The following is a 23,836-nucleotide window of genomic DNA, read 5'->3' as shown; positions in this document are numbered from 1 at the left end:
TGTAAGCATGATTAAATGAAGTTCACTCTAGGTCAAGAGGCAGAGCAAGCAACCAGATTGACAGGTAATGAGCATGGGAAAAAAAAAAAACAAAACAGAGAGTGAGAAGTCTGAAGAGCAGATAGAGTGGCACAGCAAGTAGAAAGGAGGAACACTGAAAGTGAATAAATTGGAATAAATAAAAAATTTTAAAAAAGAAAATATAGCACTACTTAAAAAAAAGGAACTTAAGCTGAATTTAGGAAGGTCTTTTCCTTCTGGGACTTGAGCTGTGTAGGAAAGGCTTGTTCCTTCTGGGATGTCTGCTGAGTAGGAAGGTCAGCTGGGTGCTTTCTCTGTCTCGCTCAGCATCCGGCTCCTGATTCTTTATTGATAGAATTAAACAACTGGGATTTTTAAAAACAGCATTATAATGTAAATATTTGCATTTTCTGATGGTCTTAGGTGACCCCCGTAAAAGAATCATTCAATCCCCAAAGGGGTCGTGATCCACAGGTTGAGAAATTCAGCCTTAGGGTATTCTGATAAAAAATATCATAGATAAGTGTCACAATCACATAAGTTGTCAAATTTCTATTATATTTCACAATATACAACTAAAAATTGTCCAGAAAAACTAAATTTTATACACAGGGTTATAGAATATACCTATAAACAGTAAATTAATAATAATAATATCATCTTCCACTAATTAAATAACTACTGCTGTGTGTTTCAGAGTGCTAAATATTTATACACACATATACAAACATTAAGTCATCCTAAAAAATAAACAAAGTAATTAGTAAATGCTGATTCCCTGTATTTGTAGATGAAGAAACTGAGCCACAAAGATATTAAGTTGTCTCCAATCCACACAGCAGACAGATGAACAGCCAGGATTCACATCTCTTTTTCTATGGCATCTGGACTAGCCAGTGATCTCTACCATGAATCAAAGGTAGAGGTGGGAAAAAAATAGGATTTTCAAGGTAAAAGGGCTTAAAAAGTTTGGTAAAATGACAACGAGGAAAATAAAAATAAAAGAGAAACAAAGTAAGGGTGAAATCACGGCTCTCAAGCTCTGGTTCAGAAGTGTGTGGCCCTTTGGCTTCTGTGGGGAGAGTCTGAAAGAGCTTTGTGTCAGATGAGAGATAGAAGCCAACTCACTGCTAACCCACAAGTAGTGCTAAGATCTTTCAATCAAATGAGACAGAAGTTGGACAAAAGTTTCTGGCCAAAGTTGTTTGAAATTGCACTTTATAAGTGATGAACCGAGAGAATATGGATTCAGCAAAGAATCTCACAATCCGGACTAGAACCCAGATCACACTGAGTGCCTGAATCTGTGGTTTTCACACTGAAAGGCAGAGCTTCTGCATCATTCATTCGAAACCTGTGATTCAGAGGGACCCTGGGGCTGCTGGCCAGGGGCACCTGGGGCAAAGGAAGTAGCTACAGGGCTCAGCTCTATAAAAAGGATATGAAAATACAGATGGAGAGCGCGGGAGGTGAAAGCAACAAAACAGAATTCTTTTGTAATAAAACTCTGTGTTGTGTTACCAGGGATTGAAACCTTAAAAATGCCAGGCAAACATTCTACCACTAAGCTCCATTAAAATTAATATTTCCCAAGTAACTGCAGATTTATATATCAAGATGACAGGTCAGGTGAGGGAAACAAAAAGTGTATATAAAATTCAACATCAACGAAGAGTCTGAACTAAACAAACTCAGTATTAATAAATATATAGTAGCAGCAATCATGTGAACATGTATCTAGGCCAGACAATTTTATAAGAAATGAAAAAAATAACACAATGGCCATATTTTCTTACAGTGCTGCAATTATATAAAAATTTCACCAGGTTAACAAAATAAAACAATTGGTAAGTAAAGGAGGGGGGAAGCACCATGTAAATGACAGGATTATAATTAACTCAAAATGAGGGATTTGTATTATATCATTATATTTTAAAATAACGTTAAAGCCATTGATGGAAGTTCCACATATTTTTTGAAAAAATTGTCTCTTATTTTTTGTGTGCATATGTGTACATATGTGTAAGCCCCTGCAGATGCCAGAAGGTGTCAGACCTACCGGAACTGCAGTCACAGGCCCTCGTCAGCCACCAGTGTGAGCTCAGTGAGGAACTGAACTCGGGTCCTCTGAAAAAGCAGCCGCCTCTCCAACCCTGCCTACATTTCTTCTAAAAGGATCTAAAATAAGTAGTTGGGGTATTCAGTTGCATACACACTTTTTTTCTAGAAAGAAATAACTAAACCGCGATAGAAATTTATGGACACCTGAAAGTAAACGCAGCTAAGAAATATACTAAAGACAGATGACATCAAAAGCTAAACTTCCCTGAGCGGGTCCAGATAGCTTGAAATGTTTGTCGAAAGGAGATAAAAAGAAACAGTTACACACGGGAAAAGGTCGTCATCAGCAGCACGGGTGTACAAAAGAGGAATCATGTGGGCCGGGAGGGGACAGTGTTGCGGGTAGAGAGGAGAGGTCAGTGGTCCCTAGGTGTCTTCCTCAATAACTGCCTACCTTTCTGGTTCTGTGTTTTGAAACAGTGTTTCTTCCTGAACCCATAGCTCACCGTCTGACTACACTGGCTGGACAAGAAGCCCCAGATATCTGCCCATCTCTGGCTCCCCAGGGCCGAGACTGCAGGGAGTTTGTGGGTAGAACGCACATACTCCGGCATGCAGAGCAAGTGTTAACAGACTGATCCAACTCCCTGCTTCAAGACGCACCATTTTTAAACATGATGGACACGAAAGAGACATCCGCAGAATCTATGAGGTCTTGATGCAGATTCTTCAGAAAACTGAGTTTTTAATCAAACAAACAAACAAACAAACACCTTAAAATCAGCTAACAATAAGGTAATAGCTATAACAAAGTCATCATTCGCACATAAAAGAAGAAAGTAATCGGGAGGAAAATACTAAATCAGTAATAATATGAACAAAAACCTGCTGTTTAAATGAGGTAGACAAAAGAAAGGCCTAGCTATAGTGTATGTGTGAGTCCCTGCATGCACAGTGTGTTTCCAGACCTGCAAGGCCAGAAAAGAGCATCAGATCCCCAAACAGAAGTTACTGGCGGCGCTGAGCTGCCACATAGTTACTAAGAACCAACCCAGTCTTGTTCAAGAGTGGGAGATACTATTAACTGCTCAGCCATCTCTCCAGTCCCTAGAACAAAATTGTTCATCTTGGCAACAGGCACTTTTGTACTCATCTACAGGTGAGGCATTTCAAGACCAGCCAATTGGGATGGCACTGAATACAGGCAACTGAGCACTCTTCCAGACACCATTAATTAGGGAAATGCCCCATGGGCTCGTTTGCAGCCTGAGTTTACAGAGGCACCTTCTTAATCGCGGTTCCTTCCTCTCAGATGACTTTAGCTTGTGTCGACTTGACATAAACTATCCAGGCCAGGACCAGGTAGGTTTCACCCCCTCAGTCTACAGACAGAAGTTGTTGGACTACTTAGCCTATTATCAAAAAAGCCAGTCTGATAAATTCCCCTTTGCAATGTATATTCGTTCATGTTGCTCTAGAGAACACTGACAATGCAATCACTAGCCATAAAACAGAACAGTTAGAACAACACACTTTAATAAAAGTTGTGTGAGGGTGGATTCTCTCTTCTTTCTCCCTCTCAAATAATCATAATTCGTCCTTGCATTATGGTACCGTTTCACACTGCAGCCTACAGAGAAGTAACATTCCAGAAAGTGAGTAGGAAAGAATATTGAGACATATTGAGAGATAAACCCCTTTCTCTCTGATCAGGTTTGAGAATATAACCTTACTCAAGTACTGCATGGCAAAGATGGATAAAACAAAGGCCACATAGGTGGTGTTTGTGTTTTGCCTTCAGCATAATCTCAGTGTCGTTTAACTTTGATTCTGCCTGAGGTTTCTCTGTGAGCCAATGAGCATCCTACTTTGACTGTATTTCATAGGAGTTTGGGATTTCCATTTAGAACATGTCATATTTTTTGGTATCACCTTATTTACATTTTCAGTGAAGATATTACTATTGAAAGAAGGTGGACTTCAAAAGGCTTGCATTTGCTGTAGATTCACTAATTAATAGCTAGAATATATAGATTTTATTAGCATGGATTCTGCTCTGTACTGTTTGTAGCATTACATCATCGGGCACAATCTCATTGAACAAATGAAGAAAATAATTTACAAGTATCATAATGAATTTCCCTAAAATTACCTTGATGGAATGATTTCTGAAGCTTTGGTTTGTTTAGACTTTGGTAGTTTATCTATGTTAATTCATTTTATTTCTGTGTTATTCTAATGTGGAGTTATATGTGATAAATATTTAATAATATGGAATATATGACCTCATTAGAGTATATTTAGGCCAACATCTCATAAAAATATTTGTCATGTAAACTTTCCTCACATTATTATTTATAATATTAAAATACAAGAAAATAATGTGGAGAGAAAATATACACATATGCATACATATATAAAAATAACCCAAATACACATATATGTCAAGTATTTTAACTCTTATAATGGCATTATAAAGATTACTATTGCAAGAAAAATGTAGACAAGTAATTTAATCAAAGAAGTAGAAAACAAAATTGTATTTTATTTTAGGGTATACAGGGAGAAAAAGGAAATACTGAAAAGAATATGAAACTGAATGCTCATTTTTAAGCATTAGAATGATTTGTTGCAACTTTATTTGCACTTTTGCATTTTTAAAATTCAGGTTTTGTGTTACTGTTTTTTAGCATCATAAATAATTTCAAATAAACAGTGAAATGCAAACTTTGCATATAAAGCCGGTTGGGTGACCTCATTTTCATTCCCCAAGATTCTGTTCATAAAACAGACAGGAGCACAGGTTCATCAAGCAAATGGTGAGAACATTAAGCCACAGAAACATGAGCCGCGCTCAATGTGGAGGTAATGACCTGCGGCTCGGTATTAAGGTATAACCATAAGAAAATGCTTAGGATCATTAGGGGGAAAATTAGTATTTCAAACATTTTTAGTACTGATACATTAGCATGTGTCTTAGGACAGGCCTATGCAGCATTAAACAATAGCTCATTATACAATTCCCTTGGTACCCAATGGTTCAGATACAGCAACAAAGTATGGAATGAAAACGGAGGGAGAAGGTAAAACTTGGGAATCACAAGGGGCTTGAGACTGAAGGAGCAAATGTCAGTGTGTAAAGAAGAAGGCAAAACTGCTGTTTTCAGAAAATACTGTGAGTTTTGTTGTTATTGTTTTTGTTTTGTTTTCCTCAACTGTGTGACTGCAGTTGAGAAAGAGAAACATAAAGGCTTCTGTGACAACCTCCCTACGCCACCCCCAAACTGTCACAGCCTGGAGAGGAATCTATCAGGGAGAGCTCCTAAAAATTGTGACAAGGTTGCTGAATTGTAGCTCTCCACAACTGAAAGCTTCTGTCAGGGTGCGGGTGGGAAAGGACTCAGTATTCTTTAATGGACTGGCCACTGGGAGTTGGACCAGGCTTTCGTGTGTATGATGGACAGCCTAAATGAGACTTTTTTCTGCATCCTCCTCCTTCTTCCTTTTTGGAGGGGCATCAAAAGGGTGGGCACAAGTCTGGGAGGACTGGGAAGTACAGGGTGCATGATGTGAAATTCCCAAATAATTAATAAAAATATTACGCCAGAAAAAAGAAAAAAAAATTCTCAACCAATTGTTTGATATTAATAAACATGATATAATAATCTATGTGATTGTGGGGACTGCAAAACTAAAAACTAATGGCCTAGAAACAATACAACACGTCTATTTCAATACATAGAAAAGGTGAGGCTTAATGAGTGTCATATAACTTGCCCAAAGCTATATCTTTAGTAAAACATAGGTCAAGAATTTCCTCGATGGCAGTCTGACCTAGGTGACCACACTCTATAAGGTCCTTCACATGGAAAACATTTTACACTGATTAAGGTACTTTTGGGGAAGAGAAGCTTCTGAAATACCATTTAAGCACTCAAAAGGGCATCTTCTGTACTTGAGGTAGAACATGCTGAAACAGATAATAAAGCTAACAGAACCCCAGCAAGCATTCATTGGCAAAGGACAAATTGAGCAAGCTGGGGTTTATGTGTATAAGGCAGAAAAGATACTAAAATATGTAGAAACAGCATACCAATGGCAGTAAGTATGTCTGTGGTTTTGTTGCCCTCTGTTGGGGTCGGAAGAAAGAGACGTGACAGATATGAGACAATAGTAAACTTAAAGTTGATGATTAGATAGAATTGGCAAAGAACAAGAAAGGAATTAAATGCCAGAATTAGGTACCTACTTGGTTAGAATACATACTAAACACCTAATCAAGAGTATGGGATCTGAAATTTTTTTTTCCAAGAGACCAGCACCATGATTAGGTTCACCAGAAAAAGGCATCCTTCTGGAAATGATAAAATTGTAGATAGATTAAGAACGTGGACAAGTATGAGAGAAAAGCAGGGAGAATGGTATCATTTATATTGAAAATGGCATAATGTCAGAGCACACATCAGGAATTACATATTAATCCACAGAAAATTCATGATGAGAATAAAAATGTATCTTGAAAAAACCCTGAGTTTTTGCAGCATGTGTAAAGGAATGTTGAACATATATGAGAGAATGTTGTTAGAAACATTGAACATAAATATGAGGATCTGAATGAGAACTTTGAAGGCAAAAACTTTCAGGGTCTGGGTTATGTCAAACGGCAAATTTTCTGGGGTCCTGTAAAACCGAACAGTGGTGGATATTCAGGAGTGACCGTCACAGCCTTAGGTCCTTGCTCTATCAAGTTTGAATGCTTCTGCCGAGAACCATATGTCAAGGTATATTAAATGCTGATCAACAGCAAAGAACTTCACAAAGACTGCAGACAAGGAATAATTTGTCTGAAAGCGTGAGAATATGATCTCTGAGTTAAGAGCCGCAGGGTTTGTGGGCACAAGATGTGCTTATGCACAGGTGTGCACAGAGGGCTACCTGAGCAGAGGAGGGCGTGCGATCCAGGCACCTGCAACAAAAGCAACGAAGAGAAGCAGGCTTAAGTTCATGTACTTCGAAGACCTTGGTCACACTGGGACTCAGGAAGGAAAACAAACAACCACACCTTAATTGACAGTTTGTGTTAAAGGGACTCAAAACCCTTCTGTCTGGAGAGCAGCCAGAAACCACGGTAGTCTTCACTAAGTCTAGATGGCTGGGAGGCAGAGAGAGGCATTCTTAGGATTTCAGTTAAAAACATATACATCTAAGTCGACATTTTCAATTCTGTTTCCACTCTGAAGGATCCTGTTTTCATTCCCATACCACTTCATACAAGGACCCTGAGGTGAGTTCTCCTCCTTCAACCTGTATTGTTTCTGGCCATTCAAACAGGGAAAGTTCCCAATTAAAGTTTCTCCCAGAAGACTTTAGACAATGTCTAGAGACATCTTTGATTCTACCCACTGAGGTGAGCAGCATGCAGGTGCTTGGAGCCAGGGATACTAAAAGTAGTTGCCTGGACATTGTTTCCTGCTCAGCATAGAAATATGAGTACACAAAAACCAGCAGATCCATTGCTGACAAACTGCTTTCCACTCTTGCAACAAAAAAGTACTTAGTTTCCCCTTACAATTCAAACATGAGACCCCCTTGGCTTGTCTCCTTCCTGCTTGTCATCACCTGGTTTTCTCACTTGTTACTCTGTTTGCTGTTCCTGTAAGATACGCACGCTCACACGCATACATACACACACACACATATAAACATATAAACACACACACATGAACACATACACATGCGCGCGCGCGCACACACACACACACACACACACACACACACACACATTTCTACTTGTTCCTTCCACTGCCTGAAATGTTAATTTCCTATTTCCTGTCTATTTGCTTTGTAGATATTAAGTCTGTTTACAGCTTGGTTCTGACACCACTCCTTAAAAATTCTCTGGGTAACACTATATTCCTCCTTTTGCTCTTATAAAACAGAGTCAGAAAACTTAGAAAGCAAATTAATTTTCTTTTTGGTGTGCAAGTCTGTCTTTCTCTCCTAGTCATACATTGTTTAAAAAAAATGAACTTGTAAGTAATTAAAAAAGGTAACCATGGCAACCAAGGAACAGAATTTTTAGTTTAATTTTAATTAGCCATAATTAACATTTCTTCCTGTAGTTGGTGAGTATCACATTAGAGGTTTCAAATTAAAAACATTTCTATCTTTGTAAAAAGTTATTTTAGACTGAACTCTTCTAGACCGTGTGTACTATTTGAGGCTTACATACTTAGCAAAATATTTGAACAAATGGATGAATAAATGAGTAACTCATATCTATGTCTGGGAAGGCAAAGCAAACTTTTAAAGTTTCTTCTACAGACTGTGATTAAACTCTGTCACAATTGTACTACCAGACAGCACCTGTCACCACTGATTCTTTTGATTTTTTTTTTTTTTGTGTGTGTGGACTTCAGTTTTAGAATACTTTTCAGTTCACAGTAAGGGCAAGTGGAAGATTTCCAGTGAATTTCCGGCCTCTTGAACAAGTTAACCCTCCCCAAGGTGAGCCTCTCCCACCAGTGTGCTATGCTTACATCTTGTGAGCCTACCTTGGTACCTCAGTCATCAAAGTTTATAATATCACTATGATGCAGTCTTGGTGATCGATATTCTGTTGATTTGTACAAAGATATACATGTATATCATTACAATACCACACAGGGTACTCCTAGTTCCCTAAAATTCTTCCATGATTTTACCTATAGTACCTTTATCTTATGGGTATTGAAGAAAATAAAGACACCATTCTGGCAGGATGTGGAGGAGGGCAGTCTAACCTCCCACACAGACAATGTGCTGAACGGTTAGTAAATTCCTGAACACGAAGGAAAGAAAAGGTTTGCGTGAATCACACAGCATTCCTGCGACCATTTTGAAGCCCACTCTCAAGCTTCGTCTTCATGATCATTACTGGCGTTACGTTACAGTAGACATCTGTGAACCAGCTCCTTGCCATGTGAGCCCTTGGTATTTCCTTGGGGGTGGGGAGGAATTTGAATTTCAGCATCCTTTTATGATGCATTTACATAGTCTCTTAGTTATTGCTCTGTTACTCTGAGGAGATGCCATGATCAGGAAAACTTATAGTTTCTGCGGTTTGGTTCATGACTATTATGGTGGGGAACACAGCAGCAAGTCTTCATGCCACTGGAGCTGAGAGTTCTCTGAGAGTTGATCCTCAACTGGCAGGTAGAGAAAGAGAGCAAGACTGTTATAGAGAGCAAGGCAGGAGTGTGATGACACTCATGAAATCTCCAGGTGTGCTCCCAGGGTCACACCTCCTCTAGCAAGGACACACCACTCCGTCCTTCCTAAACAGTTCCATCAACTGGGCAGAGGGAATGATGAAACATAAATTTGCAGATTTTAAAAGAGACTATTTATTTATTTATTGTTATTTTGTCAAGTCTCTCTGGGTAGGCCAGTCTCTTCAAGAAGTCTAGATCTTCCTGGGATTGCCTGCCCAGCATTAACCTTTATCTTTCCTAGGAGAAAGGATTACCTGTAATTTTAAAAAGGAATGCTATTATCATTTCAAGTACTCATTTTATGGTGAGATCAAGTCACAAAGCACTACCAACCAGCTATGCCTTTCTGCACAAAACTAACTCTTTTAAAACAGAAAACGACAACGGTGATTTAGAAGACTGCATAAGGAAACAAGGAACAACAATCTTCTTAGGGGACAGGAGAGCAAAGAGATAAGCCTTGCGAGTGATGTGGCACTTAGGTGACAGTCCTGGGGAAAGGACACAGTAAGACAGGACACAGCAGACTTCTCAACTGAGGAGCTGAGTCTTGGACTTCAGGAAGAGTAGGCGTCTGTAGAGCAAACAACAATGTTTGCATATGCAAACAAGGAAGCTGCCGAAGGCCTCAGAAAGGACCACCTAAAAGGACTGGAGCAATGCTTCTCAACCTTTCCACTGCTATGACCCCCTTTAATACAGTTGCTCATGTTGTGGTAACCCCAGCCATAAATTTATTTTTGTTGTTACTTCATAAGTATAATTTTGCTACTGTTATGAATATATGTGGATGTAAACAGCTGTGTCTTCAGTGAACCCTGTAAAAAGGGTGTTCGAAGGGGTCGCGATCCACAGGTGGAGATCCACTGGATTAGTGGGCTCAGAAAGAAAAGTATTCATACAGTACTGCCCACATACTGTCTTTTCAGGGGTCAGAGTTTCAGGATCTAGGTCAACGGGTCTATTGACTAGACTACAAAGGTGGCTCTGGCTCCTGGAGTGAAGAAATAATTAGCCACAGACAGAATTACCCTGTGCCACTATTCTAGAAGTATACCTGGAAGGACTCAGGGCTTCTCAGTATTTCAGAAAAAAAAAATCAATATTTTAGGTATATAAAATCTCTATCTTATAAAATGATTAAGTTAATGAATTTTGAAATATTGGGCAAGATCTCAATTTTACATATGAAAAAAAAACTGAGGCTGTTTCTAATTTGCATGTTCGGCTACCAACCGCTAAGAGGACAAACTTTGCCTGAAAGAGTTCAAAGTCACTAGGAAAGCAATCACAGAGTTGGGAATATATGTGAAAGCAGATGACATGTTCTCCTTTGTAGCTTTGTGATCAATTCTGATGTATGCTGTGGCTTAATCTGGGCACGGTGATCTTGGAATTAAAGTTGCAGGTGAAATTAGAGGTTGAAGAGAAGGAAAGATCAGAACTCCAGAAGAGCTTGGACTTTTTAAAAGTGTTTTTGTGCCTTTTCCTATAAATATGGAAATGTCAGATTTAACCAAAATATGCTAATAGCTCTCCAACTCCATCATAAAGCATTTCTGGCGTCACACACATCCACAGTTAGGTGGCAATCCACCTGCGTAATTCATTCAGTTTATACAAACAGACATATACGTACACAGAACATATTTTCCCAAGTTGATTACCACTTGAGAGATTTTTTTTTAACTCTGTGAACTTGTTTTCTTCTAAACAATTATCTTTAAATAAAACACTGCTGCTGCATAGATTTCCATTTGAATGGAGCAGCACTGCTCCTCCTACTTCCTAAAACAGTCCCAGATGATAGGGATCCAACTTCAGATTTCCACACATTCAGATGTTTGAAATACCAGTTAGCCAAACTCTGGGATGCTTTGACCCATTTAGTCAAAGTGCTCCAGCTGATCTTTTTTTTTTTTTTTTTAAGTTAACATCTTATTTAAATATGCATGTTTTTTTTCTTTTTTTTTAATTTTTCATCAATTACACTTTATTCATTCTGCATCCCCCCATAAGCCCCTCCCTCCTCCCATCCCAATCCCACCCTCCCTCCTCCCTCTGCATGCATGCCACTCCCCAAGTCCACTGATAGGGGAGGTTCTCCTCTCCTTTCTGATCTTAGTCTATCAGTTCACATCAGAAGTGGCTGCATTGTCCTCTACTATGGCCTGGTAAGGCTGCTCCCCCCCCAGAGGGAGGTGATCAAAGAGCAGGCCAATCAGATTATGTCAGAGGCAGTCCCTCTTCACATTACTATGTAACCCAATTGGACTCTGAACTGCCCTGGGCTACATCTGTGCAGGGGTTCTGGGTTATCTCTATGAATAGTCCTTGGTCTTTTTGAGAACCTTCGGATTCCATAGCACTGTTAAGTGTTGTGTTACGATGAGCTGAACAAAAGACCTGTACTTTGAAAAGATGTTGAAACTTCTCTTATAAAAGTGATTCAATAAAAATGATTAGTCATTTATTAAGTGTTGATCACTCAAGCATTTCCTATTAGAAATGCCTGAATTTCCTGCCAGGTTATGCGTGTGGAAGAAAACTGAATCCACCATTAGGAAGGAATGGGACATGGTCTTAGACCTTAGGGAGTAGTTCTCTCAAACTTTGGCTTAGGAAGGTTTATAGATAAAAATAGACATGATTCAACACAATTGAGAGGTGTACCGTTATGCTTTCTTTGTCTCCAATGAACAAATATCCTCTTTGTTAACCTGTAACTCAGCTCACCCCCACTTGCTCTAGCTCTTTCCATTACCAAATCAGGAAATGAAGCATTCCTTTTGAGGCCTGAAATAAATAGCATGTGATTTTGTTCGAGCAGTTTTTGCATAAATTTACATAAGAAACTGAAGATCACTGTACCCCCTGAAGAGTAAAAGCTAGCCACCCTTGGTATCACACTTGAAATAGTATACCAGGGATGACAATTTTAATGATGCAGGCACTTAGATTCATTAGTCTGTTGTCCTTTATCAAGGGAGGAGGAGCCAGTCCTTTTATATTTTCAGAGTAAGTGAAGGGGGAAGGAGGGGAATGACAACACAGGAGGAAGAGCATAAGACTTCTGTTGCAGTCTCGAGAGGACGCAGAGGGTCTTAGAGTCTGGGATGACCACTTCAGCAGCAGAGTTAGCATTTCCAGACAAGTCTTTTTCTTTCCAGGTTTGGAAAAAGATAGGACTATTTTATAATCCCGCAAGTACAGCGACGTGCCTATGAAAAATGTGTAACACATTTTAGTAATTTCAAGTTAGTCATTTAAAGACTTCAATACACATCACTTTAAAAAAAATAGATGTTTTTCTACTTCCTGGAGAAATAAATCATTTTCTAGCAAAAAAAAGGAGCAACATGTTAATGACTACTTTGAGTAGCCATGTTCCTTTGCTCTTTAATTGCTGCTGGAGGACATTAAGAGCAGATCCACACAGATACTTTTAGCCCTAGATTATTTATTGCAATGGTAACGTAAGGTGTTATTCTACCTGGCAAAAGTCTCTTTTCAAGTGGCCAATTATTATTGATTAATACAGTACTCGCCGTAGTAATACTGCGGGGGTAACCTTTGACAAATTTACTTTCTATTAATATGTATCTAAGTAGAATCACATAAATTCAGAGTACTTCTCTATAAGCATAAAGATGATTCATAAGTGATATTTGTGCCATCATAATGTTTATATCTGTGAAGCTTGCATCAATGAGCCCATGCTATATCTGCTGCTAAGATGTACTGATTTAAAATACTCTATTAATAAAAACAGGTTACAGAAAAGTGTCGTATTTAAATAAAATTCATAGCTCTTATAGATACTATTTTTATTGATGCTCCTGTTTTATTTTTATAGTTTGCAGTTGTTATATTTGTTCTTTGACAACTTAATTTTCTAAGAACTTGTTTATTAACCAGTACTTTTCTATTTGTGACCTCTCATTTAATTTCCTTTTTCATCTATTGACTTATTTATTTTGTGCACGGGGAGGTGGCAGAATCGAACATGGCTCATGCTGCACATGGCACACATGTCAGAGTACAACTTTGAGGAGACCAGGGGTACTCTCTGTTATGTGGGTCCCAGGGACTGAGCTCAGATTATCAGGCTTGGTAGCTAGCACCTTTACCTATAAGGCTGTTATCTTGGTCCTGTCACCTGTTTTTAATAAAACATACTTTTGTTTAATTTCCAAGGAAAATATCTGTATATGTTGAATATATGGTTATTTATCCCTGGAATACTCTTTGGAGACAGCAAGGTTATAATCTTGCTGCTGCCTAGATTTTATTTACTTATGGATTTATTTTTGTCGCCTTTATATGACAGGATGGGGAAATAATCTGTATTCCATAATTTAATGACTTGGTTTCTGTCATAGTTCTAGTTCAATATATAAATTGAAAACTATTTCTAAGCATCAAAATCCCTTGGTCTAAGAAGATACCTGGGATCAAGACCAATCACAAAGAAACTGGCTATCTTCAAAGATTGTCATCCTATTTTTCCCCCAGCTCAGATGTAGAGGCCAGCAGGTATCAGTCAGAAAAAAAAAGGTGCTGCTTTGTAACACTTCAAGTAGCAAGTCAGAGAGTATCCTCCAATCCTGGAACAGAAAGCTTGAGCAGGAAACTGAAGCATCCCAGCAAACACAGGAGAGGATGCTGGCTGAGTGTGCTGACTCGGCACAAACACCCACATGGTGATGACCCTCATGCCAGAGCCAAAGCCACAGTAAAGTCGTGTCTGTCCCAGGTAATTTCAGCCCTTCTGCTGGGAGACAGAAAGTTTTAAGTATTTTCTCTGAAGGGTCATAACTGTTGCACAATTAAACCTCCTCCACAGGAAGGGCAGGCTCTGCTGGTGGGGTGCATATTAACTAGCAGTCGCTTAGGAGACTGTGGATTCTGTGGGTCACATTCACTAGAGAGCACACAATTAAGTGAGGGAAATTACATTAGGGAGATAATCAAGTGTTCTTGTAATTATGCTATGAGTAAATTGGTGTGACAATTCTTTTTGCTCTAATTATATGATTCAGGGACAATGTAGGCTACATTAAACATCACCCTTATACATAAAGTAATCTCTTATGAAAACTCATGCTGTTTATCACATATGTACTTTTCACACCTTTAAATGAAATGCAAGACTAAACACAATCATGAGCGATGTGTAATTTTATACTGGTATTTGGACATTTTAAGAGCATTTTTATACTGTAAAACTATTATCTGAAGACTTCCTTCTATTAGAAGATTATCACTGCAAAAGGGTAATATTTTGAAAAAGGATTTTGTCTCTATAAACAGAAAGCATAATCTGAACTATTTTGGTACTCTTCAATTCAATCAGGAGGAGACCACAAAGATTATTAAAATTTAAAATCAATAATAGAAGATAAATGTAATCATACCACAGCAAACATTATCTTGTCTGCTTAGTTATATTTTGAATTCAGACCTATAACGACTTTCCAATATTTGCCAATCAACAAATATTTATTGGTTAGTTTCCATAACAAGAATCATGCCAATATCTGTGGAGTTAAAATGCTAAGGTATTATAAAAAAAAACTAGTATTATTATTATAACTAGGTCATACTGTTTAAACAAACATCTTTGGAACCACAGAATGTACTCTGGGGGCAATTGTAGATGGCCAGCAGCCTAAGTTGTCAGTTATCTATCTGTCAGTAGTCCACCTTTTTTAGTCCAGTGCATGTGTTCTGGTCTTGCTGTTTCCTCACATCATGATGTTGCCGCACTGGAAACTTGGCTTTGGGTCATCTGCTTGAGATTTCTTCCTTCTACTCTTCACATGTTTTTCCTAGATATAATTTCTATTGTATTTCAATACAATGTGCCTGTATTGTTAGTCTAATCCAACTTTCTCATTATCTGTTTTACACTGGTATATTTCTTGGTAGACAGCACTTACTAAGTCTACATTGCTTGCTTGTGGCCCCTGGTTCTTACGAGGATTTGAGGTACATAAAGATGGGGTGGGGCATTCTTTACAGTTGAACCCATAGTCCTGAGAGTAGTGCCCAGGGCATCCTAAGTAAGGGTTACTAAGTATGGACCTGTTGTCATAAATGCTCAAGAGTCATTATAAATAGAAAACACATAATCTTTATAGTCAAAGGAAACATCAGAAAATATGACACTCACAAAGCTTCTGGATTTTATGTGCTTTTAGAAAAAAATCACACTTATACATTCTATATAAATCACCATTGTCTACAGATAGAACCTACTAAAGAAGTTCTGAAATATGATCTTACAATACTACTTTTTTATTTTGCTTTTTTTGGTGTGATATTTCTAAAAACAGAGCAATGTAGAGCAGAAAAAATTATTTCATTATTTCCTATATTTTTGAGTGTCTGAGTGTGTATAAACTTGTCCCTGTTTACCATTCATAATGTTTCATTTATTAGAAATTATTTTTCTTGCAGATGATTAAGAGTTATTTAATAAAGAATTTAGTTAAAATTGTTTTACATATTCCTCTAGGAGATATTTATTTTTTTGAGTATATAGGAACACTGAAATCATTTAAATATTATATAAAATAAAATAGCATGTCACATAGCTCCAAGTTTTCTATTCTATTGTTTTTCAATATCACTATATGGACAGGATCTGATGTACTGTTTTTCAGCACAAAGAATTTTTATTTATGTATGATTTAGGTGTAGGAATGAATACAAACTGACATCAAATATCAATATTACTGGCTGATCTAAATACTGGCTGACATCAAGCTGGATTTCTAAAGAAGGAAACAAAATTGAAATCTTTGGAGTATATGAACACTCTCTGACATCATTGTCCTTCTCAGGATCAATGATTGCATGACCTAATGCATTTGCATTTTATATGAAATGGCCAGAAATTGAAAATTTTTTTGTTCCTACTTTGTGTGTGCGTGTGCATGAGCACACACGCGTGTGTTTACATGTACATACACGCATGCATATATGCACATGTACATACATATGTGCATGTATGTATGTACATACATACAAGTGAGGTGGGTGTACAAGGAGGCCAGGAGAGGGCACCAGATTCCCTGGAGCTGCTGCTAAACCTGGTGAGAGTCACCGTATGTCGTGCTGGGAACTGAACTTGTGTCCCCTGAAGGATTAAGTGCTCTTTACCGTGAGCTTTCACTCGAAAATTTAGACTCTTCAGTAACTAATAATTATGTGACACATTCCAATATGGACGCAACAGATTACTCCTGATGAACATACCATTTCAATAGTTCCATAATTTGTTTGGAATAATTTTACAATTACAGTTTTGTTAAAGTGCAAACCATATATTGTGGCTTTTAATTTTTGTTGTTTAGATTATGCTGAGTAAATATGATTTTATCTTTTATATGGCAAAGTCAGAATCCAAAAGGTACGGGGGTATGGACATAATTGCAACAGAGACTAGACCAAACTTCAAGGAGATGCAACACTAACTAGAACACTAGCTTCATAGACATCATGGAAGGTCTGAGAAAATTAGTTCAAATCACACACAAAAATTAAAATCGAGGGAATCTTAAAATAGTTTCAGCACAAGGATGAAGAGATAGGTTAGCCAGTAAAGTGCTTGCGCATGAGCATGAGGATCTGTGTTTGATCCTTAGTACCCACGGAAAATGCTGAGTGTGGTGGCGCCGCTTTTTGTCCCACCTTTGGGCAGGCGGAGACAATAGGGTCCTTGGTGCTGTTTGCTCTAATTAGTGAGCCTAGGTCTCCAGTGAGAAGTTTTTAGCTCAAAACACAAAGCAGAGGACTGCTGAGGAATGGTATTGACCTCTTGCCTCTACATAAACACAGACAGACACACATACACACTTAAAGGTTATGGATTTTAAATAATAGTTTTAGTAAATGTATAAAAATGTTTCCAAAGAAAAATCTAGAAGGGAATGATAAGAAAATAATGTTTAGAGAAAAATGCCATACTTGTCGCTGAAATGTAGGAATGCACACATAGATGCACTGTAGAAGCTTAAACAGAATATAGTAAAGATATTACAACATATACAAGACATATTGTCTACAAAGGATCAGTTGTTCCATGCAGAATAGTCTCCTTTGGAGCAATAGTGTCAGGAGAAAAATTGAACACTGGAATGTAAAAGAAATAATGAAACGATCATACATACAAAAACTAAGAATTTTACATCCTCCCAGATAGTACTATCAGACAATATTCAACAAAGATAAATGAAACCCGGAAGGAAAGGGGCAGGCCAACTGTAGTCAAAGAACTAAAAACTAATATTGGTATATCTAATAAACACCAACTATTTGCATGGCCAATTTCTAGCAATGACTAAAATGCAAATAAAAATAACAAAAGAAGTAGAAAGAAGTCAATGGGCATTTTGAAGTGCTTGAAGGAATTCCATCCAGTCAATCACGGGTTGATTTCTTAGAAAACAGTTGCCATGGGAGATATTGTGTGATAGGACCTTCATTCTCAGTTTCCTACTATAAATGGCACACATAAGTATATAAGTGCTCCATAGCTTTTCTAAGCCTTAATTACATTATATTTTCTGTCTATTAATGTAGTTTGCATAGATAACTGCCTTCTTCCTTTCTGATGTTTTGGTTATGCTGTATAAGGCAGCATTAGCCCATTTGTATATAGGAGGGCTAGTGATTTTTTTTTTTTTTAGTTAATTTTGTATCTACTTCTATGAAGGTGTTTATCAGCTGTAAGAGTTCACTGGTAGAGTTTTGGGGTTGCTTATGATTATTATCATATCATCTGCAAATAGTGATACTTTGCCTTCTTCCTTTCCAGTTTGTATCTCCTGTATCTTCTTTAATCGTCTTATTGCTCTAGCTGGAACTTTGAGTACTATATTGATTACATATGGAGAGAAAGGACAAGGCTAATATCCAAACTATATAAAGACCCCCAAGAAACTAAACATCAACAAGCTAAACAGTACAGCTTAAAAAATGGGTACAGTACTAAACAGAGAATTGTCAACAGAAGAATCTCAAATGACCAAGAAACATTTAAAGAAATGTTCAACATCCTTAGTCATCAGGGAAAGGCAACAGGAAAGGCAAATCAAAATGACTGAGATTCTGTCTTAGCACCTGTCAGAATGGCTAAGATAAAAAAAACACAAGTGACAGCTCATGCTGGCCAGGATATGGAGAAAAGGGAACACTTTTTCCTTGCTGATGGGAGCAAAAACTTGTACAACCACTTTGGAAGTCAATATGGTAGTTTCTCAGAAAACTCGGACTCAGTCTACCTCAAGTCCCAGCCCTACCTGTGGGTATATACCCAAAAGACTCCCCATCCTACCACATGGGTATTTTCTCAACTATGTTCATAGAAGCTTTATTCATGATAGCCAGATACCGGAAACAACCTAGATGTAGCTCAGTCGAAGAATGGATAAAGAAAATGTGGTACACTTAGACAATGGATTGTTACTCAGTTGTTAGAAGCAATGATATCATGATATTTGTAGGCAAGTGAATGGAACTAGAAAAGATCATCCTACGTGAGGTAACCCAGAATAACAAACTCATAAGTGGATATTAGCTGTAAAGTAAAAGAATCATGCTACAATCCACAGGCTCAGAGAGGCTAAGTAACAAGGAGGACTGAATAGGGGAATGAAAGGATGGGAAGGGAAAACAGATTTCACTGGTGGACTAGGAGTGATCTGGTGAGGAAAAGGGAAGGAGAAAATACTGGGAGAAACAACTGGAACTGGGGGCCACTTTGTTGGGGAGATAGAAACCTAGGGCAATGGAAATTCTATGGAATCTATGAGAATAACCTTAGCAAAGAACTCTTAGTAGTGAGGGATATGGGGTCTGAACTGGCCGTCTTCTATAACCAGACAATTTCTCAAGTAGAGAGATTGTGACACCAACCCAGCTACAAAATCTCTGACCTATAGTTTGTCCTTCCTGCAGAGTGTGCTGGGACCACAGCCTAGCAGAGTCAGAGACCAGAGAGACTTTACCCAACAGCTGATGAGAGCAGATGCAGAGTACCACAGCCAAACATTAGGCAGAGCTCTGGGAATTCTGCAGAGGATGGGGAGGAAGGACAGGAGTCAAGGACACACCCTGAGAACAAGGCCCACAGAATCAACTGACAGGAGCTCATGGGAACGTGCAGAGATTGGGGAGCCTGTGGGAGTTTGACCCAGGTTCTCAGCATACATGTTATGGCTGAGTAGCTTGGTTTTCTCGTGGGAATCCTAACATTGGGAGTGAGGGTTGTCCCTCATTCTTTTGCCTGCTTGTGGGATGCTTTTCTGCTTTTCTTCCTACTAGGTTGCTTTGTCCATCTTTGATGTGATGGTTTGTGCCTGGTCGTGTCCCTTGGAAGCCTGCCTTTTTTGAGGGGAGCCAGGTGGAAAGGAGAGGGAGGGAAGAAGCTGGGGAAGAGGAGAAACTGTGGTAGGGATGTAATATATGTGACAAGAATAATAATAATAAAGAAGAATCACCTGTACACGTTATATGTCACTTTATATACAATGTGTCAAGTTAAAAAACATAAATTATCGTATTTAATGAAATAATCATATTTCAATGAAACATTTTAAAAGGAAGTTAGAAAACAAGAAAAACACTTTTGTGATTCCTTAAAAGATTTCATTGCAGAGTACTTTTGGAGTAAATTTTAAATAAGTACCTACTTCTAAAAGGGAAAGCAGTCACAAATGAAGACATTAGAATTCTTGTAAGTAATGACATAAAATTTAACACATATGCAAATTGTTTCTGTAAGTTGTTTATAAGTTGGCACTGACTGTTAAACTTACTAATCTCCTTACTAATACCAAACTGCAGGATTTTCCTGAAACTGTGCTTGTGTGTACAGTGCAACGCAATTTTAGCTGTTAATGTTACATCAATGCCTTCTCTAGAGGCATCAGGCAATTAGCAAGGCTAATACGTAATTAAAATCTGCTTGTTGCCTGTCTATGCAGTGTATAACACTGTTGCTACCACTGCCTGGACTGATTGATGCTGTCTACGTGTTAACATTCTCATGTCACGATGGCTCTGAGCCCTGCACTTGCTACTCTTTCCCAACCTCCTGTCATTCATCAGCAGGTGTCCTACAGAAGACGCATTTGCAAAGCAGGTAACACGGGTGACCACGACTTCCACCACAGAGTATCAGCAGTTGCAGCAAAATGTCATTTCTTAATATTTGATAAATTCTTCAAGAAGAGCTCAACTAGTAGGAGTTTCCCAAAAGCCTTTGTGATGCTTGTTTGGACCAGTGGTTAAACAGTCCTCCTTTCTCCCACAAGCAACATGTGTGTACGCAGAAACAGGCTACCCACTTTGATTTTGGACTTCATATCATTTAGTAATTTGAAATGCATCCAATTAGTGTGTATCAGCTGGGGTGGCCAACTCAGCAAATTTAATTTGACTATTTCCATATTTATTCATTTTACTGTTCATAATGTTGAATGGTGTGTTTTTTTCACCATGATATTACTCACCAAAATAAAACGCCTGAATTATGAAATATAAAATTACTTCATTTCAGCTTCCATTTAATTTTCCTGGAGCATGAGAAGGCATAATAAAGTTATTGCATAAATATCCTATATCATGTGGCCCATGGTTCTTAACTATCCCGATATTCTGTTAGAAATAAAATTTTACTTGGTAGGACCAATTTATAATATAATATTTTTCAACTAATTGGCTCACCACAGTCAATTAAATGAAATGTTCCTTACAGAGACAAATCTGCTACAATCTAATTGTGGTGGCACCCATCGTTAAAACTCTCAGGAGTGGCAGACACAGCCGCAGAGTTTCAGTTGGAGCACTCAACATTCCTTCAGAAGATATAATTTTTAGTGAGTGTTTTTCCTTCTTTTTTAAAGAATAATAATAGCAGGGCAGTAGCAGAATTTTGACTATGCTGTCATTTTGAAGTTCGAAGTGAGCAATCTATCAGATTTCCTCTTCAGCTAATTGGAAAAGAGGGGGAATATAGACATAGGATTTTTCCCTCTACTGGGAACTTAAAGATGAATTAAGATGTTAGATGTAATTAAGGCATAGAGTTTGAGGAACTTGAGAGGTCATCTGTCTAGTCAAACTGCTTTCATCTGAGAAGGTACAAACTTAAATCATTCTCCTATGATTATTATCTGAACCCATTTAAAGACATCATCAATTAACTTAGCATTTCAAAGCAATGCTTAACCATCCTTCTATCTGAATACATCAAGCCACAATAAAATGCTCGCTCTTCTTACCAACTTATATGTAGTAAACTGAAGAAAATCTGTTTTTCCACTCACTGCTTTTTTTTTTTCCTATATTTCACTTCTGGCACTTTTACTTTCATTAAAGATCTTACATTTAAAGATAAAAACTTCTGCCTAGACATGGTAGTACTTACTGAGGCAACAGAATTTTATATAAACATAAATTATATGCATATATTATACATACATATATATATACATACATATATTTGAGGCCAGTTTGAGATTCAATATTAGTTCAGAGAAAGCTGGAGTTATATAGCAGCACTTTGATTCAAAGAACCCAGGCAATCTAAGCTGTTTGTCTGATCCATGCAGGACCCTGAGTTCAGTCCCCAGAACTGCAGAGTTAGTGTAGCATTTATCCCATTTACATCCTGAAACCTATGATGGACAAAAGGCTCTAATAAGGTGTTTAAGAGAAAGTGTACACCGCAGCCTTCCTTATTTTTCCTGCCACTGTGCAGTGACTGCATGCCTGTGTGTGTGAGTGTGTGTGTATGAATGTGTATGTGTGTGTGTGTGTGTGTGTGTGTGTGTGTGAATGTGTGTGTACTTGTGGGCTTTAAAGTTCTGCACCCATCCTCTCTTTCAACGCATTTCTCTACTGTTTATGATGTGTTCGTCATTGGTTGTTCTCAGCTTATTAAGTTTCCATTTTTACCTTGAAAACTACTTTCATTAAAATTAAGTTTGACATCTGAAGAATTGTCTGGACTTGTTGGGGGAATTGAACTCACCCTAGGCGTGAAGGTGGCATCATTGATGGAGTGCATGTGGCCATACAGAGAGTGCTCACATTTACTCTAGGAGAGAAAGCAGATATGAGTTTATTGTTTATCTAAGTAGTATTTAGCTCATCTACAAAAATGCATCCTCATGATAGAAAATAAAATAACAGATGTGCCATCAACTACCATTCAGAATGATCATGACAGGGCTTATTTGAGGTTTCAGAGTATAGAGTTATCTGCTGGAATTCTGCTCTCCCGATTTGGGTCACAGAGCTGGTAGGGACCTTGACCTGTGGCTCCCACAGTAATCTGTTTAACAGATGGCATCTCCATCCTTGCTGAGGCTGGGTATGAATCTATATTGTTTTCATTATTATTATAAGGTCAGAATGCAATTTCACATTTTTCAAAGTTCAGTTTTGATATTATCATTACATGCATTGAATGCTATAGAACATGCATGATGACACTTTACACAAGAAGCATTTATTTATTTTGTGGCAGACAGATTTCTATCCACTCACCTTACCTCTTCTAAAATGTAACTAAATGGATGATGAAATTCTCTGAGCCTCACTTTAAATCTTTGCAGAAAAGATGGACCCATAGCATCAGGAAGGAAACTATATGTGGATCCTTTCATCTTGAAACTAGTGTTCAAAGGACACTCTTCACTGTATTAGGAAAAGAACATCTCTAGATGCAGGGACGATTACAACTGGACAATTGTTTGGAGATTCCTGATACAAGCTTTGAAATTTACATTTAACTGAATAATTTATTCAACAAGCAGTTTCTGAATAACCGATATTGTCTGGCATAACTCTATGTGCCTGCTACCTATGTTACAAAATAAAACATGCCTGCCATCATGCTCCTGGACAGTAAGTGAGAGGAGACAGCTATCTTGTTTAAAAGGCAGAAAGTGTGTTTGCAGATGCTAAGAAGAGATCCAGCCAGGTCATAGATAGCACTAGTTTGGGGCTGAGACACATTTGGGCTCAGAGAATGACAGCAATGTGTGTCACGTGGGCATGCTGAAGTAGAGACAGGGTCTCAGAATCAAGATAGCTCTGTTTTCCCTTCCTTTTTCTTCCAAGTGCAGGAGTGGCCCACTCTGAAGATGCTTTATATGTCTGAAGAAGTTCTCTCCAAAATAATACCAGCATCCTTAGACCCTCCCCTGATACTCACTGTCCAGGGAAAATTAAACTGGAATACCAAGAAGGAAGGGGAATGGTGTCAAATCAAGGCAACTCTGCTTGTATGTTCTTCCTGGCTTTCTCTAGCTCCAGTCAAGTTCCCAGAAAGCCATTCCTAGTCTTCTAAGACTGCCCTGGCCTCTACTTCCTCCTTTCCTACAAAGAAGGTATTTGGCCTCAGCCAGCCATCCCTTCTTTGAACTTCCTGCATAAATGGGCAGGTTAATAACTTTGTATGTTTTTTTTTTCTCCTGTCAAAG

At 38.2% G+C, this 23,836-nt stretch overlaps 1 protein-coding gene across 6 annotated transcripts in view; it reads right to left on the bottom strand.

Annotated features, from left to right (window-relative positions):
• The window catches only part of Spag16 (sperm associated antigen 16), a 910,901-nt gene that overhangs the window by 265,077 nt on the left and 621,988 nt on the right, over positions 1 to 23,836 (bottom strand). For 5 of the 6 annotated variants that reach the window (XM_060368580.1, XM_060368581.1, XM_060368577.1 and 2 more), the window contains one exon: positions 22,381 to 22,446. The exons of the other annotated variant lie outside the window; for it this stretch is intronic. In XM_060368580.1, the coding sequence (XP_060224563.1) occupies positions 22,381 to 22,446 (66 nt within the window). The remainder of the gene's footprint in view (positions 1 to 22,380; positions 22,447 to 23,836) is intronic. 6 annotated transcript variants of the gene reach the window in all.

Source organism: Meriones unguiculatus, chromosome 15, assembly GCF_030254825.1.
Source record: "Meriones unguiculatus strain TT.TT164.6M chromosome 15, Bangor_MerUng_6.1, whole genome shotgun sequence".
In the NCBI taxonomy this organism is placed as follows: Eukaryota; Metazoa; Chordata; class Mammalia; order Rodentia; family Muridae; genus Meriones; species Meriones unguiculatus.
This window is presented reverse-complemented; position numbering and strand designations above follow the sequence as displayed.